We start from the raw sequence: 14,776 nt of genomic DNA on the forward strand, positions 1-14,776 counted from the left end.
ATGTTTTTCAAAAAAATTGTCAGATTTTGGACGACATAGTATAGTATGTAGTTTTTGTCAAATTTTGGACCCAGTTTTTTTTCAAAAAATTGTCACATTTTGGACGACATAGTATAGTATGACATTCTACATAGTGTAGTATCACCTTCTGGTCAAGTTTTGGACCAAAAAAATATTTTTCAAAAAAATGGTCAGATTTTGGACGACATAGTATAGTATGTCGTTTTTGTCAAATTTTGGACCACATTTTTCTTTCAAAAAATGGACACATTTTGGACGACATAGTATAGTATGACATACTACATAGTATAGTATGACGTTTTTGTCAAGTTTTGGACCAAAAAAATGTTTTTCAAAAAAATTGTGGGATTTTGGACGACATAGTATAGTATGTCGTTTTTGTCAAATTTTGGATAAATTTTTTTTTCAAAAAATGGTCACATTTTGGACGACATAGTATAGTATGACATTCTACATAGTGTAGTATGACCTTTTAGTCAAGTTTTGGACCAAAAAAATATTTTTCAAAAAAATGGTCAGATTTTGGACGACATAGTATAGTATGTCGTTTTTGTCAAATTTTGGACCACATTTTTCTTTCAAAAAATGGACACATTTTGGACGACATAGTATAGTATGACATACTACATAGTATAGTATGACGTTTTTGTCAAGTTTTGGACCAAAAAAATGTTTTTCAAAAAAATTGTGGGATTTTGGACGACATAGTATAGTATGTCGTTTTTGTCAAATTTTGGATAAATTTTTTTTTCAAAAAATTGTCACATTTTGGACGACATAGTATAGTATGACATTCTACATAGTGTAGTATGACCTTTTAGTCAAGTTTTGGACCAAAAAAATCATTAAAAAAAAAATGGTCAGATTTTGGACGACATAGTATAGTATGATGTTTTTGTTAATTTTTGCACCAAAAAACTGTTTCCAAAGAATTTTGGACAACAGTATAGTGTTGATGTTCTTGTCTAATTTTGGACAAAAATACATTTTGGACTACGTACTAAACTTGGTCAAAATGGTTTGGTTTCTGTTTCAGTTGTACAAAAAGAAAAACACACCAAGAAACTAGATTTTTTATGACGTTCATGATGAATTTATTCTTGGACAGTTTAAGTGGACATACTAGGACACTTCTCGCAGTATGAACATGAAATAAAAAACAAGAAATCTCAAGAACAGACCCCAAAAAAAGAACAAAGAAATGATTTTCGGTAAATACAATACACTTCCATACAAACATACTTCATATAACACTCCCATCAAAATCCATTAAGTGTTTCTCGAACAATTGGGTATGAAACAACAACAAAATTCATTAATTTACCTCAAAGTAAATCTTAACGTGCGTCGTTTGTGTGGAATGTGGTTCTCAGTTTGGAGGTTTTGTTCGTTTTTCAAGACGGGGAAACGAGAAGATGATGCTGTTGCACCTGCCTCCGTACAGCAGGTGGCGCCTCGTCACGTTGTCCACGTTCTCGCCTGGTCACTAAACGAAGAAGAAGTACGACGACAAGGCGGAAGCGGAAATCCCTCTCATCTGGTGGACGGACTTGCGTCTCCAGCTCGGTTTAGCATTAGCTGCTGCTGCTAACTGCGCCAACATTCTCCTGTTCAACACCTAGTTAAGAGCAAGTTAACTGTTAGTTATCGTTAACCACCGAGCAGCAGCTATGGACTCGTGGCTCCGCTTCTCAGCGCAGAGTCAAGGCAAAGAGCGACTCTTCAGGTAAAGTGACGCCGAGTGAGTGAATGTGGTGAAGTTATGATGTCACAACTGTCACCTGTCATCATAAGTGACCTCAGGCTGGACTCTGTGGTTGTCATAGCAACTAATAACAACTTCATCGACTTACAGGATTAACATTAGCATCATGTAGACTACAGAAAAAAACAATTATTAACTAAGTGGTTGGTGTACTTTTTAAAAAAACTATTTAAATCTGAAATGTGAATATATTGTTGTTTTTTTTGCTCCATATAACATAGACATTTTTAAAACTAAATATAAATATTAGCTTGTGGACAAAACAAGACATTTGAGATTTGGGAACACTTTCTTAATCTCATAATTGCCACTTTATATCAAGTTATAATGGGTTATTTCTGTTTATCTATATAGCATTTTCATAGTGTTTTGAAAAAGAAAGATAAATACACTACTATAGCAGCTTTAATGATATAAAAATGCAAAATAAAAACATTTAAATAGAGGTAAAATGAATGTAAATGTTAACATATTAGATATTTGGGGCTTAAAAACTGTGAACTATTTATCGTTCCATATCAAAACAAACACTTTTGAAGTGAAAAGATGTGAAATATTGTTTTAAATGTTATTAAGTTTTGACTTTTTTGAGACCCCTGGATTAGTCACTTACTTCCTGTACGTGTGATGATTTTAAATCTTCTCCGGGACCGTTTTGCAGGGCAGCTCAGTACGCCTGCACTCTGCTGGGCTACACACTGCAGAAGGGCGGCGCAGCAGCCGAACTCAGGAAAACCGTCAGTCAGCTGGAGGCGCACATGAGTCTGACGAGGAAGTGTGAGTGAAACGGACGCACTGTGACTTAAAACTGAAGAAGAAGTGTCACTGATGTGTGTGTGTGTGTGTGTGTGTGTGTGTGTGTGTGTGTGTGTGTGTGTGTGTGTGTGTGTGTGTGTGTGTCCGTGTCCCGCAGTGATGCGTCTGGGGAACTCGGTGGAGGCGCTCGAAGCCGCCAAGAGAGCCATACACCTGTCTGACAGCGTGCTGAGGCTCTGCCTGACCATCAGCCATCTCAACAGAGCCATGTACTTCGCCTGTGACAACGTCCTCTGGGCCGGGAAAACAGGCCTCATCTCCAAACTGGACCAGCACAAGTGGAGTCAGAGGTCTTTCAGGTGAGCGTCCTGTTTCTCTCTGCAACAGACAATTACACGTATTACTTATTAATAGGGGTGGGAATCTTTTATTATCTCACCATTCCATTTAAATTTTGGGGGCAAAAATTTGATTCAAAATCGATTTGATTCAAAACAATTTGATTCATAGTGATTTCTGCTTCAATCTATACTAAAGTGTGACTTTTTTGTCAAATTTTGGACAAAAAAAAGGTCACATTTTGGACATACTACACTATGACTTTTCTGTCAATTTTTTTCAACAAAAAAAAACATCAACAAAAATGTTCAAATTTTGGACGACATACTATACTATGACTTTTTGTCAAATTTTGGACAAACATTAATTTTCAACAAAAATGTCAAATTTTGAATGACAGTATTCTGACTTTTTTGTAAAATTTTGGCCCAAAAATTTTTTCCAACAAAAACTGTCAAATTTTGGACAAACTTTTTTTTTTCAACAAAAATGGTCACATGTTTGAAGACATACTAGGACTTTTTTGTCAAATTTTGGACAAAAAAAAAATCACATTTTGGATGACATACTATGCCTTTTTTGTAAAATTTTGGACAACAAAATTTGTCAATTCTTCTTTGTAAAATTTTGGACAACATACTATGCTATGACTTTTTTTGTCCAATTTTGGTGCACTGCAGGACAGACACAAAATGCAGATCACAGAGATAATGTATGGTATAACTGGTTCTTCTGGTGCAACAAGAAACTGCATACAGAAATGTCATATTCACGCTTCTGAGCAGATTTAGACCTAGTTTTTACCTCATTAACCAGAGTCTGATGACGGGTTCAGAGCCTCAGTTCCTCTCCTCTCCTCTTCACAGGTATTACCTCTTCGCCCTCATCCTCAACCTGACTCGCGACGTCTACGAGCTGCGACTCCTCATGGAGTCAGAAGCGCGTTACAGAGCCACCAAATCCTCGCCCAGCACCACCACCATGTCCGAGGAGGAACTGACCTCTCCCTCCACTGCGGTCACCGCGGCGCTGCCCTTCGTGTCGGTGTGGCTGCGCAGACAGCTGCACCTGCTGGTGACGGTGCTGTACAGCAACCCGCCGCTGCTCCTGGACCTGCTGAAGAACAGCTGCGATATCTTCATCCCTCTGGACCGACTGGGGATTTACCCCACGGGGTCGGGCTTCGTCGGGGCCTGTGGCCTGGCCTCCTCCGTCCTGTCCATCCTGACCATGATTCATCCCTGGCTCAAACTCAAGCCGTGAAACCGTCAGACACTTGGAGTGGAGACGAACAGTGGAGCAGATCACAGAGACTGATCATCAGGCTGTGAGGTGAAAGTTTGTGATATGGAAGCAGGACATCTGAAGACTTTACAGGTAACGTTTAACATGAGCGAACACTGGAGTTTCTTTGACTTCATCACTGAGCATCAGCAGCAGCTCTGCTCGCCGTCGTCCCATCATGATACATCATCGTCTCCCAGAAGGTTAGAGGGAAACTTAAATAGCGTGGTTTTTGAAGTGTGGTTGTATAAACGAGTCTGACACATAGTTAGCACTAAGACCTTTTAACCACTTTAAAAACCTTGAAAATATGTTGAATCTGTTGTCTCGCTGTTAGACTTTGGTTTGTCGCCATTCACTCACCACCGTCCAAGTCTGCTGCTAAAATAAACACAAAGGATTTCAAAACCGCAGCGAATCAATAACTCCTACATGATAAGTAAAAATAGAGGATTTCTTAATTTGGTTTTGTAAAGTGAAACAAACTAAGTTTTAATTAAGAAAATGCAAGAAAATAATAAGTGAACATAAGCAGAAGTCATAAGTGGCTACAATCTGTCTCTGGAATCATTAGCATTGACTGTATTTCATACAACCACACTTTAAATACTTGAGTTATCCCTTTAACATCAAGCATCCAGGAAAGAGAGTAATTTTCGCCGCTTACGAAACACATCTTCATAATATCGCTTATTTGCTTATACCCTTCTGTGATATTATTTAACCAAACAAAATGGCCGCCATGATGTTGGACAGCCATAGCGTCTGTAACGACTTTATGTGGAACAATGACGACCGTTAGCCTGAGTGAAGACACTGGACGTGGTGTTGGGGAGGAGGGAAACTGATCTCAATGTGTTACTGTTCCGCTAACAACTCAAAGTGTCCACGCACTTGTCCGTCTCTGGTGGGACATGTCCAAGTCTAACAGTTAAAGACATCAGCATGTAGAGTTAAATCAGACGACTGCTCTTCAGTCTTAGTCTTTAGTTGAGACAGTGTTGTGTCTCACGTAAGAACTGTTTTGAGAATAAACCTAAAGAGATGGTTCAGGATTTTTTGTGGTTGTATAAGAGGTAATAACTCACATCAGTAAGTTCAAATGTGGCCAGAAGCTTCCATGTCTCTGAAAGCTAAAAAACACAGATTTTGTCTATTAATGTTATAGTTTAAAGTTTACAAAGTGAATCAAAATGTTGAGGTTTTTTTTAATGGAAAAGGCTGTAAAACTTCAGTTCAACTCCACCCCTGGCTGATTGTACTAATCTGCTAAATGACATGCAATGTAAACTAAGTATTGAACATATTCCTTAAGCTATTGTAGACTTAATATGGTGTATGTTTTTCAAGATTACTCTTAAGTAGCTAAAAAAAACACACTGTATAACACTACGTATAAGTACAGTTACTTATGCAACCGCACTTCAAAAATCCTGAACTATCCCTTTAACATCACTGTGTTTGAACAAATGTGTGATTTTCTAAACTACAGTGTGAACTACTGTGATCTAAAAAAGACAATAAAATGCACTAAAAACTAATGGAGTCTGTCATGTTCATTATTAAATTACTGTAACATCCTGAAATCCTCATTTTCTACACAATTTACAACAAAAAACCCACAAGACTCGAGCCAAATTAAAAAAAATGTTTACTAACTATTACAAAGAGAAAAGTACAAAACAAACGCATAGTAAATAGAAAAAAAAACACAATAAAAGTGAGGCGTGTATCTCTGAGCACGTCAGGTGATCAGTGTTTCCCAGGTTCCAACACTTCCTGCTGGTGTTCCTGTCCACAAACGACTTCCTCAGCAACGGCCGACACTCGCTGTGGGAACACAGCAGCGCGAGGCGTTACGCTATGACACTTCTTCACTACGTCTATGTTGTGGTTTGTAGAATGTAATGAAGGCCTCACCTGTTTCTCGTCACTCCTGCGTCTCCATGCTCTCCTCCTCTCCGTCTCCACCCTCCTCCAGCGCGTCGTCTTCCTCCTCCTTCTTCTCCGGGGGTTTCTCGTAGGCCTTCTCCGAGGGCGTGACGATGACGCCGTCCCACGTGGACATCTCTGTCGTCAGGTCTGCAACAACACAACGTCATGAGTGAGGACTGTAGAAAAAAACATGCTATTGTGAGGAGAAAAAAAAGAGTCTTACAGCTAGCATCGCCCTCCAGACCGAGGATCTTCCTGTATCCTCCGTGAGAGAGAACCCTGACCAGAGTCTGCGCTGTGAAACACACCATGTCCTGCACACAAACACACAAACATAGCCTCAGTATATTTGCGTTGAACACACACATCTGGTGAAATCATCACGGCTCATGGATCATTACCTGCTGTTCCAGAGTCATGACCGTGTGCACTCTGAAGTTCCCGCTCTCACACGGGTCAGTGATGCCCACCGAGCCTGGGAGGAAGAGACCAGCGGCCAACATCTGCAGGCAGCGCCTTCAAAAACACACGCACACAAAAAAAAGGTACAGCACAATGTTCAGAGACACGTGTCCAAATGTGTAGTGGCTGTAGCGTAGTGAGATTTCACCGACCTGTAAGCGACATTGAGGGACAGCGGCTGCCTGGACGGGTTATTCATCACTGCAGAGTGTCCCTGCAACACAATGGGTCACATATTTATTCAAAATATCTGGCCGTGGTGTGTACGAACGCATTAGGACTGGTGTGGGATGTGTAATGACACTATTTTGTCTCACTGGTTTCACACACGCCTCAAAATGTATCTATAAAGCAAGTTGCGTCTGTCTGTCTGTGACGGCATATCTCACTGACCGTTAGTCAGATTGCCCTAAGACCTTGGATATGGGTTGAGCATGACCTGATGGTGTGCATCCTTGATTTTTTCACTGATTTATCATGCTGCACCAGACATGCAGCTGCTCATTAGCAAAAAAAATTATCTCAGAATGACTTGAAATTTACCATCATAATAGTCGGCATCGCCGTGAACAAAGATCTGGTGAAAATATTTGCAAACCTCTTAAGGAATAATTTTAATGAATTTTTGAAAATCACGAAATGATGCATTTGCCCTGATGCACTTTGACAGTGAGCTGACTTTCTTCAAAAAAACAAAAAGTATCTCAGAATTACTTAAAATTTACCATCATAATAGTCGGCATCGCCCTGAACAAAGATACGTTGAAAATATTTGCAAACCTCTTAAGGAATAATTTTAATGAATTTTTGAAAATCAGGAAATGATCCATTTGCCCTGATGCACTTTGACAGTGAGCTGACTTTCTTCAAAAAACAAAAAGTATCTCAGAATTACTTGAAATTTATCATCATAATAATCAGCATCGCCCTGAATAAGGATCCGTTAAAAATATTTGCAAACCTCTTAAGGAATAATTTTAATGAATTTTTGAAAATCAGGAAATGATCCATTTGCCCTGATGCACTTTGACAGTGAGCTGACTTTCTTCACAAAAACAAAAAGTATCTCGGAATGACTTGAAATTTAGCATCATAATAGTTGACATCGCCCTGAACAAGGATCCGTTGAAAATATTTGCAAACCTCTTAAGGAATAATTTTAATGAATTTTTGAAAATCACGAAATGATGCATTTGCCCTGATGCACTTTGACAGTGAGCTGACTTTCTTCAAAAAAACAAAAAGTATCTCAGAATTACTTGAAATTTATCATCATAATAATCAGCATCGCCCTGAATAAGGATCCGTTAAAAATATTTGCAAACCTCTTAAGGAATAATTTTAATGAATTTTTGAAAATCAGGAAATGATCCATTTGCCCTGATGCACTTTGACAGTGAGCTGACTTTCTTCACAAAAACAAAAAGTATCTCGGAATGACTTGAAATTTAGCATCATAATAGTTGACATCGCCCTGAATAAGGATCAGTTGAAAATATTTGCAAACCTCTTAAGGAATAATTTTAATGAATTTTTGAAAATCAGGAAATGATGCATTTGCCCTGATGCACTTTGACAGTGAGCTGACTTTCTTCAAAAAAACAAAAAGTATCTCAGAATTACTTGAAATTTATCATCATAATAATCAGCATCGCCCTGAATAAGGATCCGTTAAAAATATTTGCAAACCTCTTAAGGAATAATTTTAATGAATTTTTGAAAATCAGGAAATGATCCATTTGCCCTGATGCACTTTGACAGTGAGCTGACTTTCTTCACAAAAACAAAAAGTATCTCGGAATGACTTGAAATTTAGCATCATAATAGTTGACATCGCCCTGAATAAGGATCAGTTGAAAATATTTGCAAACCTCTTAAGGAATAATTTTAATGAATTTTTGAAAATCAGGAAATGATGCATTTGCCCTGATGCACTTTGACAGTGAGCTGACTTTCTTCAAAAAAACAAAAAGTATCTCAGAATTACTTGAAATTTATCATCATAATAATCAGCATCGCCCTGAATAAGGATCCGTTAAAAATATTTGCAAACCTCTTAAGGAATAATTTTAATGAATTTTTGAAAATCAGGAAATGATCCATTTGCCCTGATGCACTTTGACAGTGAGCTGACTTTCTTCACAAAAACAAAAAGTATCTCGGAATGACTTGAAATTTAGCATCATAATAGTTGACATCGCCCTGAATAAGGATCAGTTGAAAATATTTGCAAACCTCTTAAGGAATAATTTTAATGAATTTTTGAAAATCAGGAAATGATCCATTTGCCCTGATGCACTTTGACAGTGAGCTGACTTTCTTCAAAAAAACAAAAAGTATCTCAGAATTACTTGAAATTTACCATCATAATAGTCGGCATCGCCCTGAACAAAGATCCGTTGAAAATATTTGCCAACCTCTTAAGGAATAATTTTAATGAATTTTTGAAAATCAGGAAATGATCCATTTGCCCTGATGCACTTTGACAGTGAGCTGACTTTCTTCAAAAAAACAAAAAGTATCTCGGAATGACTTGAAATTTAGCATCATAATAGTTGACATCGCCCTGAATAAGGATCAGTTGAAAATATTTGCAAACCTCTTAAGGAATAATTTTAATGAATTTTTGAAAATCACGAAATGATGCATTTGCCCTGATGCACTTTGACAGTGAGCTGACTTTCTTCAAAAAAACAAAAAGTATCTCAGAATTACTTGAAATTTATCATCATAATAATCAGCATCGCCCTGAATAAGGATCCGTTAAAAATATTTGCAAACCTCTTAAGGAATAATTTTAATGAATTTTTGAAAATCAGGAAATGATCCATTTGCCCTGATGCACTTTGACAGTGAGCTGACTTTCTTCACAAAAACAAAAAGTATCTCGGAATGACTTGAAATTTAGCATCATAATAGTTGACATCGCCCTGAATAAGGATCAGTTGAAAATATTTGCAAACCTCTTAAGGAATAATTTTAATGAATTTTTGAAAATCAGGAAATGATCCATTTGCCCTGATGCACTTTGACAGTGAGCTGACTTTCTTCAAAAAAACAAAAAGTATCTCAGAATTACTTGAAATTTATCATCATAATAATCAGCATCGCCCTGAATAAGGATCCGTTAAAAATATTTGCAAACCTCTTAAGGAATAATTTTAATGAATTTTTGAAAATCAGGAAATGATCCATTTGCCCTGATGCACTTTGACAGTGAGCTGACTTTCTTCACAAAAACAAAAAGTATCTCGGAATGACTTGAAATTTAGCATCATAATAGTTGACATCGCCCTGAATAAGGATCAGTTGAAAATATTTGCAAACCTCTTAAGGAATAATTTTAATGAATTTTTGAAAATCAGGAAATGATGCATTTGCCCTGATGCACTTTGACAGTGAGCTGACTTTCTTCAAAAAAACAAAAAGTATCTCAGAATTACTTGAAATTTATCATCATAATAATCAGCATCGCCCTGAATAAGGATCCGTTAAAAATATTTGCAAACCTCTTAAGGAATAATTTTAATGAATTTTTGAAAATCAGGATCCATTTGCCCTGATGCACTTTGACAGTGAGCTGACTTTCTTCAAAAAAACAAAAAGTATCTCGGAATGACTTGAAATTTTGCATCATAATAGTTGACATCGCCCTGAATAAGGATCAGTTGAAAATATTTGCCAACCTCTTAAGGAATAATTTTAATGAATTTTTGAAAATCAGGAAATGATCCATTTGCCCTGATGCACTTTGACAGTGAGCTGACTTTCTTCAAAAAAACAAAAAGTATCTCGGAATGACTTGAAATTTAGCATCATAATAGTTGACATCACCCTGAATAAGGATCAGTTGAAAATATTTGCAAACCTCTTAAGGAATAATTTTAATGAATTTTTGAAAATCAGGAAATGATCCATTTGCCCTGATGCACTTTGACAGTGAGCTGACTTTCTTCAAAAAAACAAAAAGTATCTCGGAATGACTTGAAATTTAGCATCATAATAGTTGACATCGCCCTGAATAAGGATCAGTTGAAAATATTTGCCAACCTCTTAAGGAATAATTTTAATGAATTTTTGAAAATCAGGAAATGATCCATTTGCCCTGATGCACTTTGACAGTGAGCTGACTTTCTTCAAAAAAACAAAAAGTATCTCGGAATGACTTGAAATTTAGCATCATAATAGTTGACATCGCCCTGAATAAGGATCAGTTGAAAATATTTGCAAACCTCTTAAGGAATAATTTTAATGAATTTTTGAAATTCGAGATATTTCACAAGAAATGTTGCTATGAAAAAGGAAGAATGGAATCAGGGAACTGAAATGCTATGGTGCTTTTACTTTGAAACAGGAAGTGTTGTGTTTGTGTGACAGACATAGATGCTAAAAATGTTCAAAAAGCTTATTTTCACTGTATATTTTGTTGCCTAACAAACATGTACACATTTGAGCTGATCATGTTCTTTTAAAAAATATATTCTGTAAATATATTTTCTGCCATCCGCTGTAAAATTTTGTCAAACAAAGTAATAACATTTTTATAGCCATCATCAAAAATAAAGCGGGCTTAAAAATGCAGTAAGTCTCACCAGCAGGTCCAGAATCCAGGGAGTGAGAGGTTCAAATCCAGGGAAACGCTGCCTCAGGTCCTTGAGCAGACGGATCAACACTTTCACCCTGAACGTGACACAAAACGATGCATTCGGTTTAAATAAACGGCACACGTTATTGTGATAATTAAACAAAAACAAAAATGTGGCGACTTCCTTACGTGGACTGAGATGCATTCTCCTCAAACCAGCGAGCGTGGCGGATTGCGGCAAGCGCACTCTGCAAAACCTTGATGTCCACTGAGGGAGAAAATCAAATTAGACTTAAATATAATATCATCATATCATGGTTCAAAGCAGAGGAAAGAAGAACCACAACCAGGAATTGTGGTTGTGTTTCTGTGTGTTGTGGACAGTGTGTGTGTGTGTGAGCTCGTACAGTGCAGTTCAGGGTCCAGCTTCCTCAGGTTTGGAGGAACGGTGGTGATGAGGATCTTGACGGTGGCATCGGCCGAGCTGATCTCAAAGCCCGTCTCGTTGGTCAACATGGACAGCACTGAAACGATCAGATGTTAACATAACATTAGAGAATATTAATTACCATGTTAGCCCGACTAAAATCAGACCTTTAAAAACACATGTAAACACATGAAGTCTGATTGAAATTGTACTGAATTGATTTTCAAGTAAATGGAGTCGAGAATTGAAATTGCATTGTGTTGAATTATAAACCTTTCAGACCCTATAGACACCATGAAGTGGAACCATATTCCACTGGATAATTTCATTTTGTCATGAGCAACTGTCCCACAGTATATTTACCTTCACTGGGGTCTTGTGTGCGCAGGGTCTCCACGACTTTGTTGCCCAGAGCAGCAACTGCCTCCACTGCAAATGGAAAAAAATAAAGAAGAGATCATCATTTAACATGACAGGACAGTAAAGGTTTCTTCACATTAGAACAGACAGACTTAAGACAGAACATAATAATATGATAATGACATGATAATTCAATGGTATATGAACCAACTGAAGACTGTTGCTGTAACAATACTTCCAAAGGCCTAAAAGACTAACAAGTATTCCAGTAGCATCACTCACATGTAGGGAGAATCTTGAGGATTACGACCAGGTCAGCGACGTTGTGTCCACTTGTCATGGTGCCCTTCTTGTAAGAGCCCACCTGACGAACCTCCTCAATTTGCTATGAAAGAGGAAAAGGGTTGGATATATTCATTTGTACACTCATGTTGTTGTCATACTTTATAATCAACATTCAATATGGGGATATAACAAATGAGGACTTACCACTTCAAAGTTGCCCGGAGCAACGATCAGGTTGTCAATGACGTTATTGATCTTTGTGACCAGGGACAAGATGGAGGACTGGATGACAAAAAGCAGGAGACAAAGACAAGATTTCAGTCAATGGGGCGACCAGAACAAAGGGTGTGGTGAGAGCAGGTGTGACTGTGACTGACCTGTTCTGCAGGCGTGGGACTCAAGTCCTGGTTCCTCTTCAGCAGACACTCGCTGAACGACGTCTCGTCGGGCGCAGGTTTTACTCTGGGGAACGCCATCTCGCACTTTTGAGGAGGAAAAAACACAAAGTGATGACGTTTGCCGATGAACTCATCCATCACATATGCTGACGAAACACTTCAGAAGGAGCTGTGTTCACACTTTTGTACCTACCACATAAAAATCAAATGGGATGTGTGGGACAAATGGACGGTACCTAAAACAGGAACAAAGAAAGAATTGACCGTTTTTAGTCAGACAGATTATATTTATACGGCTATACATACTGTGTTTATGTGCTCCAGGCCACAGCAGCTTATTCAATAAAATTATTGAATGTGCGGGTTGGGGTTACAAAAAGTGGAAAATGTGTGTTGCATATGGTGAATGTCTATAATTCTAAGCTTAGTTGTAACCACTTAGAAAATCTATTTGATCCCTTTACTAGCAGTGGACAAACTGATAATATTGGATATTATTCCATGTCATTTGTTCTTTCTGCGGTCACATTGTTGAATACAGGGTTAGTTGAACTTGAAGGGTTACTTATTTATCTATTTATGCATAGCTTAGTAGCCTTGGGCAGTTTTAATTCCCTGTATTTTTAGTTTAAAAAATAAAACAATTCAATATAGTGCTTGGTACGTTTCCTCGCGCACTCTGGGTTTGTGTTTTGGTGAATGGTTGTGTATGTGAAACTTATGCATTCATTTGCAAACGAGCATATAATTCGGTGTGAATCTGGACTCACCCCTGCACCAGACCTCCACGGGACCCGAAGCGGCCTCCGCGGCCCCTTCCCCGGTCTCCTCTGAACACAAACACAGAGGATTTAGAATTCATGTCACAATCATGGAAGCCATGTAGCTCACTTGCTAGGTCCATTCATTCATTTATCCATCCATACATCAATCTAAATATCATTCGCCCTGTCAATCTGCTGTTAAATGACTTACACCGTGTTAAAATACTATGTTCTCTGAGCTATTATGTCCAAAAAACACGATTTACAGCGAAAATAATTGCGTAAAAAACAATTTACGTAGCTAACGTTAGCTAGCTAGCATCCAGCGCTCAGACAATGCACGGCGCTGGAGAACTAACACAGGAGCTCACAGTCAGTCACACAAACGGAACCTTTTGCACATAAAACGACTGTGTTTTATATTCGTTGTGTGTGTGGAGATAAATACCTCATTACGTAAGACGTTTTGACTGTTAAAGGTGGAAAAGCTGAGGAGAAAACGTTCACCGCTCCGCAGCCCTCAGTGATCAGCTGCTGCTACTTCCGCTCTTTCTTCTTCGTTGACGCTATGACGAGCAGCGCGACACGCAGCAAAAATCCACCACTACTGCCACCTGCTGCCCTGGAGCTGAAGTCAGCCACCAAAATAACCCAGATCCACAACCAAAAATACGTGTTCTTAAAAAGTTAAATCAAAAGTTGTTCTTATATCAGACACAACGGCGTGTAATGTAACATTAAATGCAGAAAATGCGTGTTATTGTAATCGAGTAGGTTTGGTAACATACTTTTTAATGTCATTTTTCAAATGTGTAATTTTACATTTGCTTAAATAATAAAAAAAATGTTTTTAAATACTGCACAACATAGGCTCTTACACAAACGTCCATTAACCATTGACTTTATTTTTCACTCGTTCATACAGTCATTTATAGGTAAATCATGCCAGATCCAGTGCAGGACGACTGTGTGACACACTGACATTTTTATTTTGAATCCCGACTCTTGTGATTTTATGAGAAAGAAGTGTTTTTGGTTTTTTTTACAGCGACTTTATGACAAAGTATAATGTCTATATTTACAGAGCAGACAGAAAGAACAGGATACATTCATGGTTTTGTGACCTTTGTTTGTATATCCATATATCACAGCATTTTAATTGGGGCAATCATCTGTTTTAATCTGCTATGAGATCCAGCAATGGTATTGATGGCTTATAATAATAATAAATTAACATAAATTCAACCAAGAGTTATCTTTATAGTGGGTATTACAGTCAAATACGTTGAAGCAAAAGAGGTTAAAGTGCTTGGCAAAACTGTATAGTGTCAGTTTACAATTAGCATCCCTTTATCTCTACTTACACTAAATGTATACACATTATTATAATGAAGT

At 37.8% G+C, this 14,776-nt stretch overlaps 2 protein-coding genes across 2 annotated transcripts; one reads left to right on the plus strand and one right to left on the minus strand.

Moving 5' to 3' along the window:
- Nucleotides 1–1,572: 1,572 nt before the first annotated feature.
- On the plus strand, nucleotides 1,573–5,604 carry pex11b (peroxisomal biogenesis factor 11 beta). The gene is made up of 4 exons (XM_083899450.1): nucleotides 1,573–1,747; nucleotides 2,448–2,563; nucleotides 2,700–2,901; nucleotides 3,748–5,604. Exons 1-4 carry the CDS (start codon nucleotides 1,692–1,694, stop codon nucleotides 4,142–4,144), a joined length of 771 nt encoding a protein of 256 aa, XP_083755576.1. The 5' UTR covers nucleotides 1,573–1,691; the 3' UTR covers nucleotides 4,145–5,604.
- Nucleotides 5,605–5,799: 195 nt separating this feature from the next.
- Nucleotides 5,800–13,934, minus strand: ilf2 (interleukin enhancer binding factor 2). Its single transcript, XM_083899449.1, has 15 exons — nucleotides 13,830–13,934; nucleotides 13,388–13,447; nucleotides 12,811–12,853; nucleotides 12,597–12,701; nucleotides 12,424–12,501; nucleotides 12,217–12,319; nucleotides 11,938–12,003; nucleotides 11,555–11,671; nucleotides 11,337–11,415; nucleotides 11,155–11,242; nucleotides 6,715–6,776; nucleotides 6,502–6,616; nucleotides 6,324–6,414; nucleotides 6,086–6,247; nucleotides 5,800–5,995 (listed from the first exon to the last, which is right to left on the minus strand). The coding sequence occupies exons 1-14, from the start codon at nucleotides 13,832–13,834 to the stop codon at nucleotides 6,096–6,098; spliced, it is 1,164 nt and encodes a 387-aa protein (XP_083755575.1). The 5' UTR covers nucleotides 13,835–13,934; the 3' UTR covers nucleotides 5,800–5,995; nucleotides 6,086–6,095.
- Between the last annotated feature and the right edge of the window lie 842 nt (nucleotides 13,935–14,776).

Source organism: Microchirus variegatus (assembly GCF_963457635.1).
Source record: "Microchirus variegatus genome assembly, chromosome: 13".
Taxonomy (NCBI): Eukaryota; Metazoa; Chordata; class Actinopteri; order Pleuronectiformes; family Soleidae; genus Microchirus; species Microchirus variegatus.

What these genes read in the sequence shown, in the direction of transcription:
- pex11b (XM_083899450.1), top strand. Translation starts at nt 1,692, where the DNA reads ATGGACTCGTGGCTCCGCTTCTCAGCGCAGAGTCAAGGCAAAGAGCGA. An exon ending in CATGAGTCTGACGAGGAAGT is followed by an intron (nt 2,564 to 2,699) that starts GTGAGTGAAACG and finishes CGTGTCCCGCAG; the next exon opens with TGATGCGTCTGGGGAACTCG. An exon ending in TGGAGTCAGAGGTCTTTCAG is followed by an intron (nt 2,902 to 3,747) that starts GTGAGCGTCCTG and finishes TCCTCTTCACAG; the next exon opens with GTATTACCTCTTCGCCCTCA.
- ilf2 (XM_083899449.1), bottom strand. An exon ending in GTCCCACGCCTGCAGAACAG is followed by an intron (nt 12,502 to 12,596) that starts GTCAGTCACAGT and finishes TTTGTCATCCAG; the next exon opens with TCCTCCATCTTGTCCCTGGT. An exon ending in GCTGGACCCTGAACTGCACT is followed by an intron (nt 11,416 to 11,554) that starts GTACGAGCTCAC and finishes TTTCTCCCTCAG; the next exon opens with TGGACATCAAGGTTTTGCAG.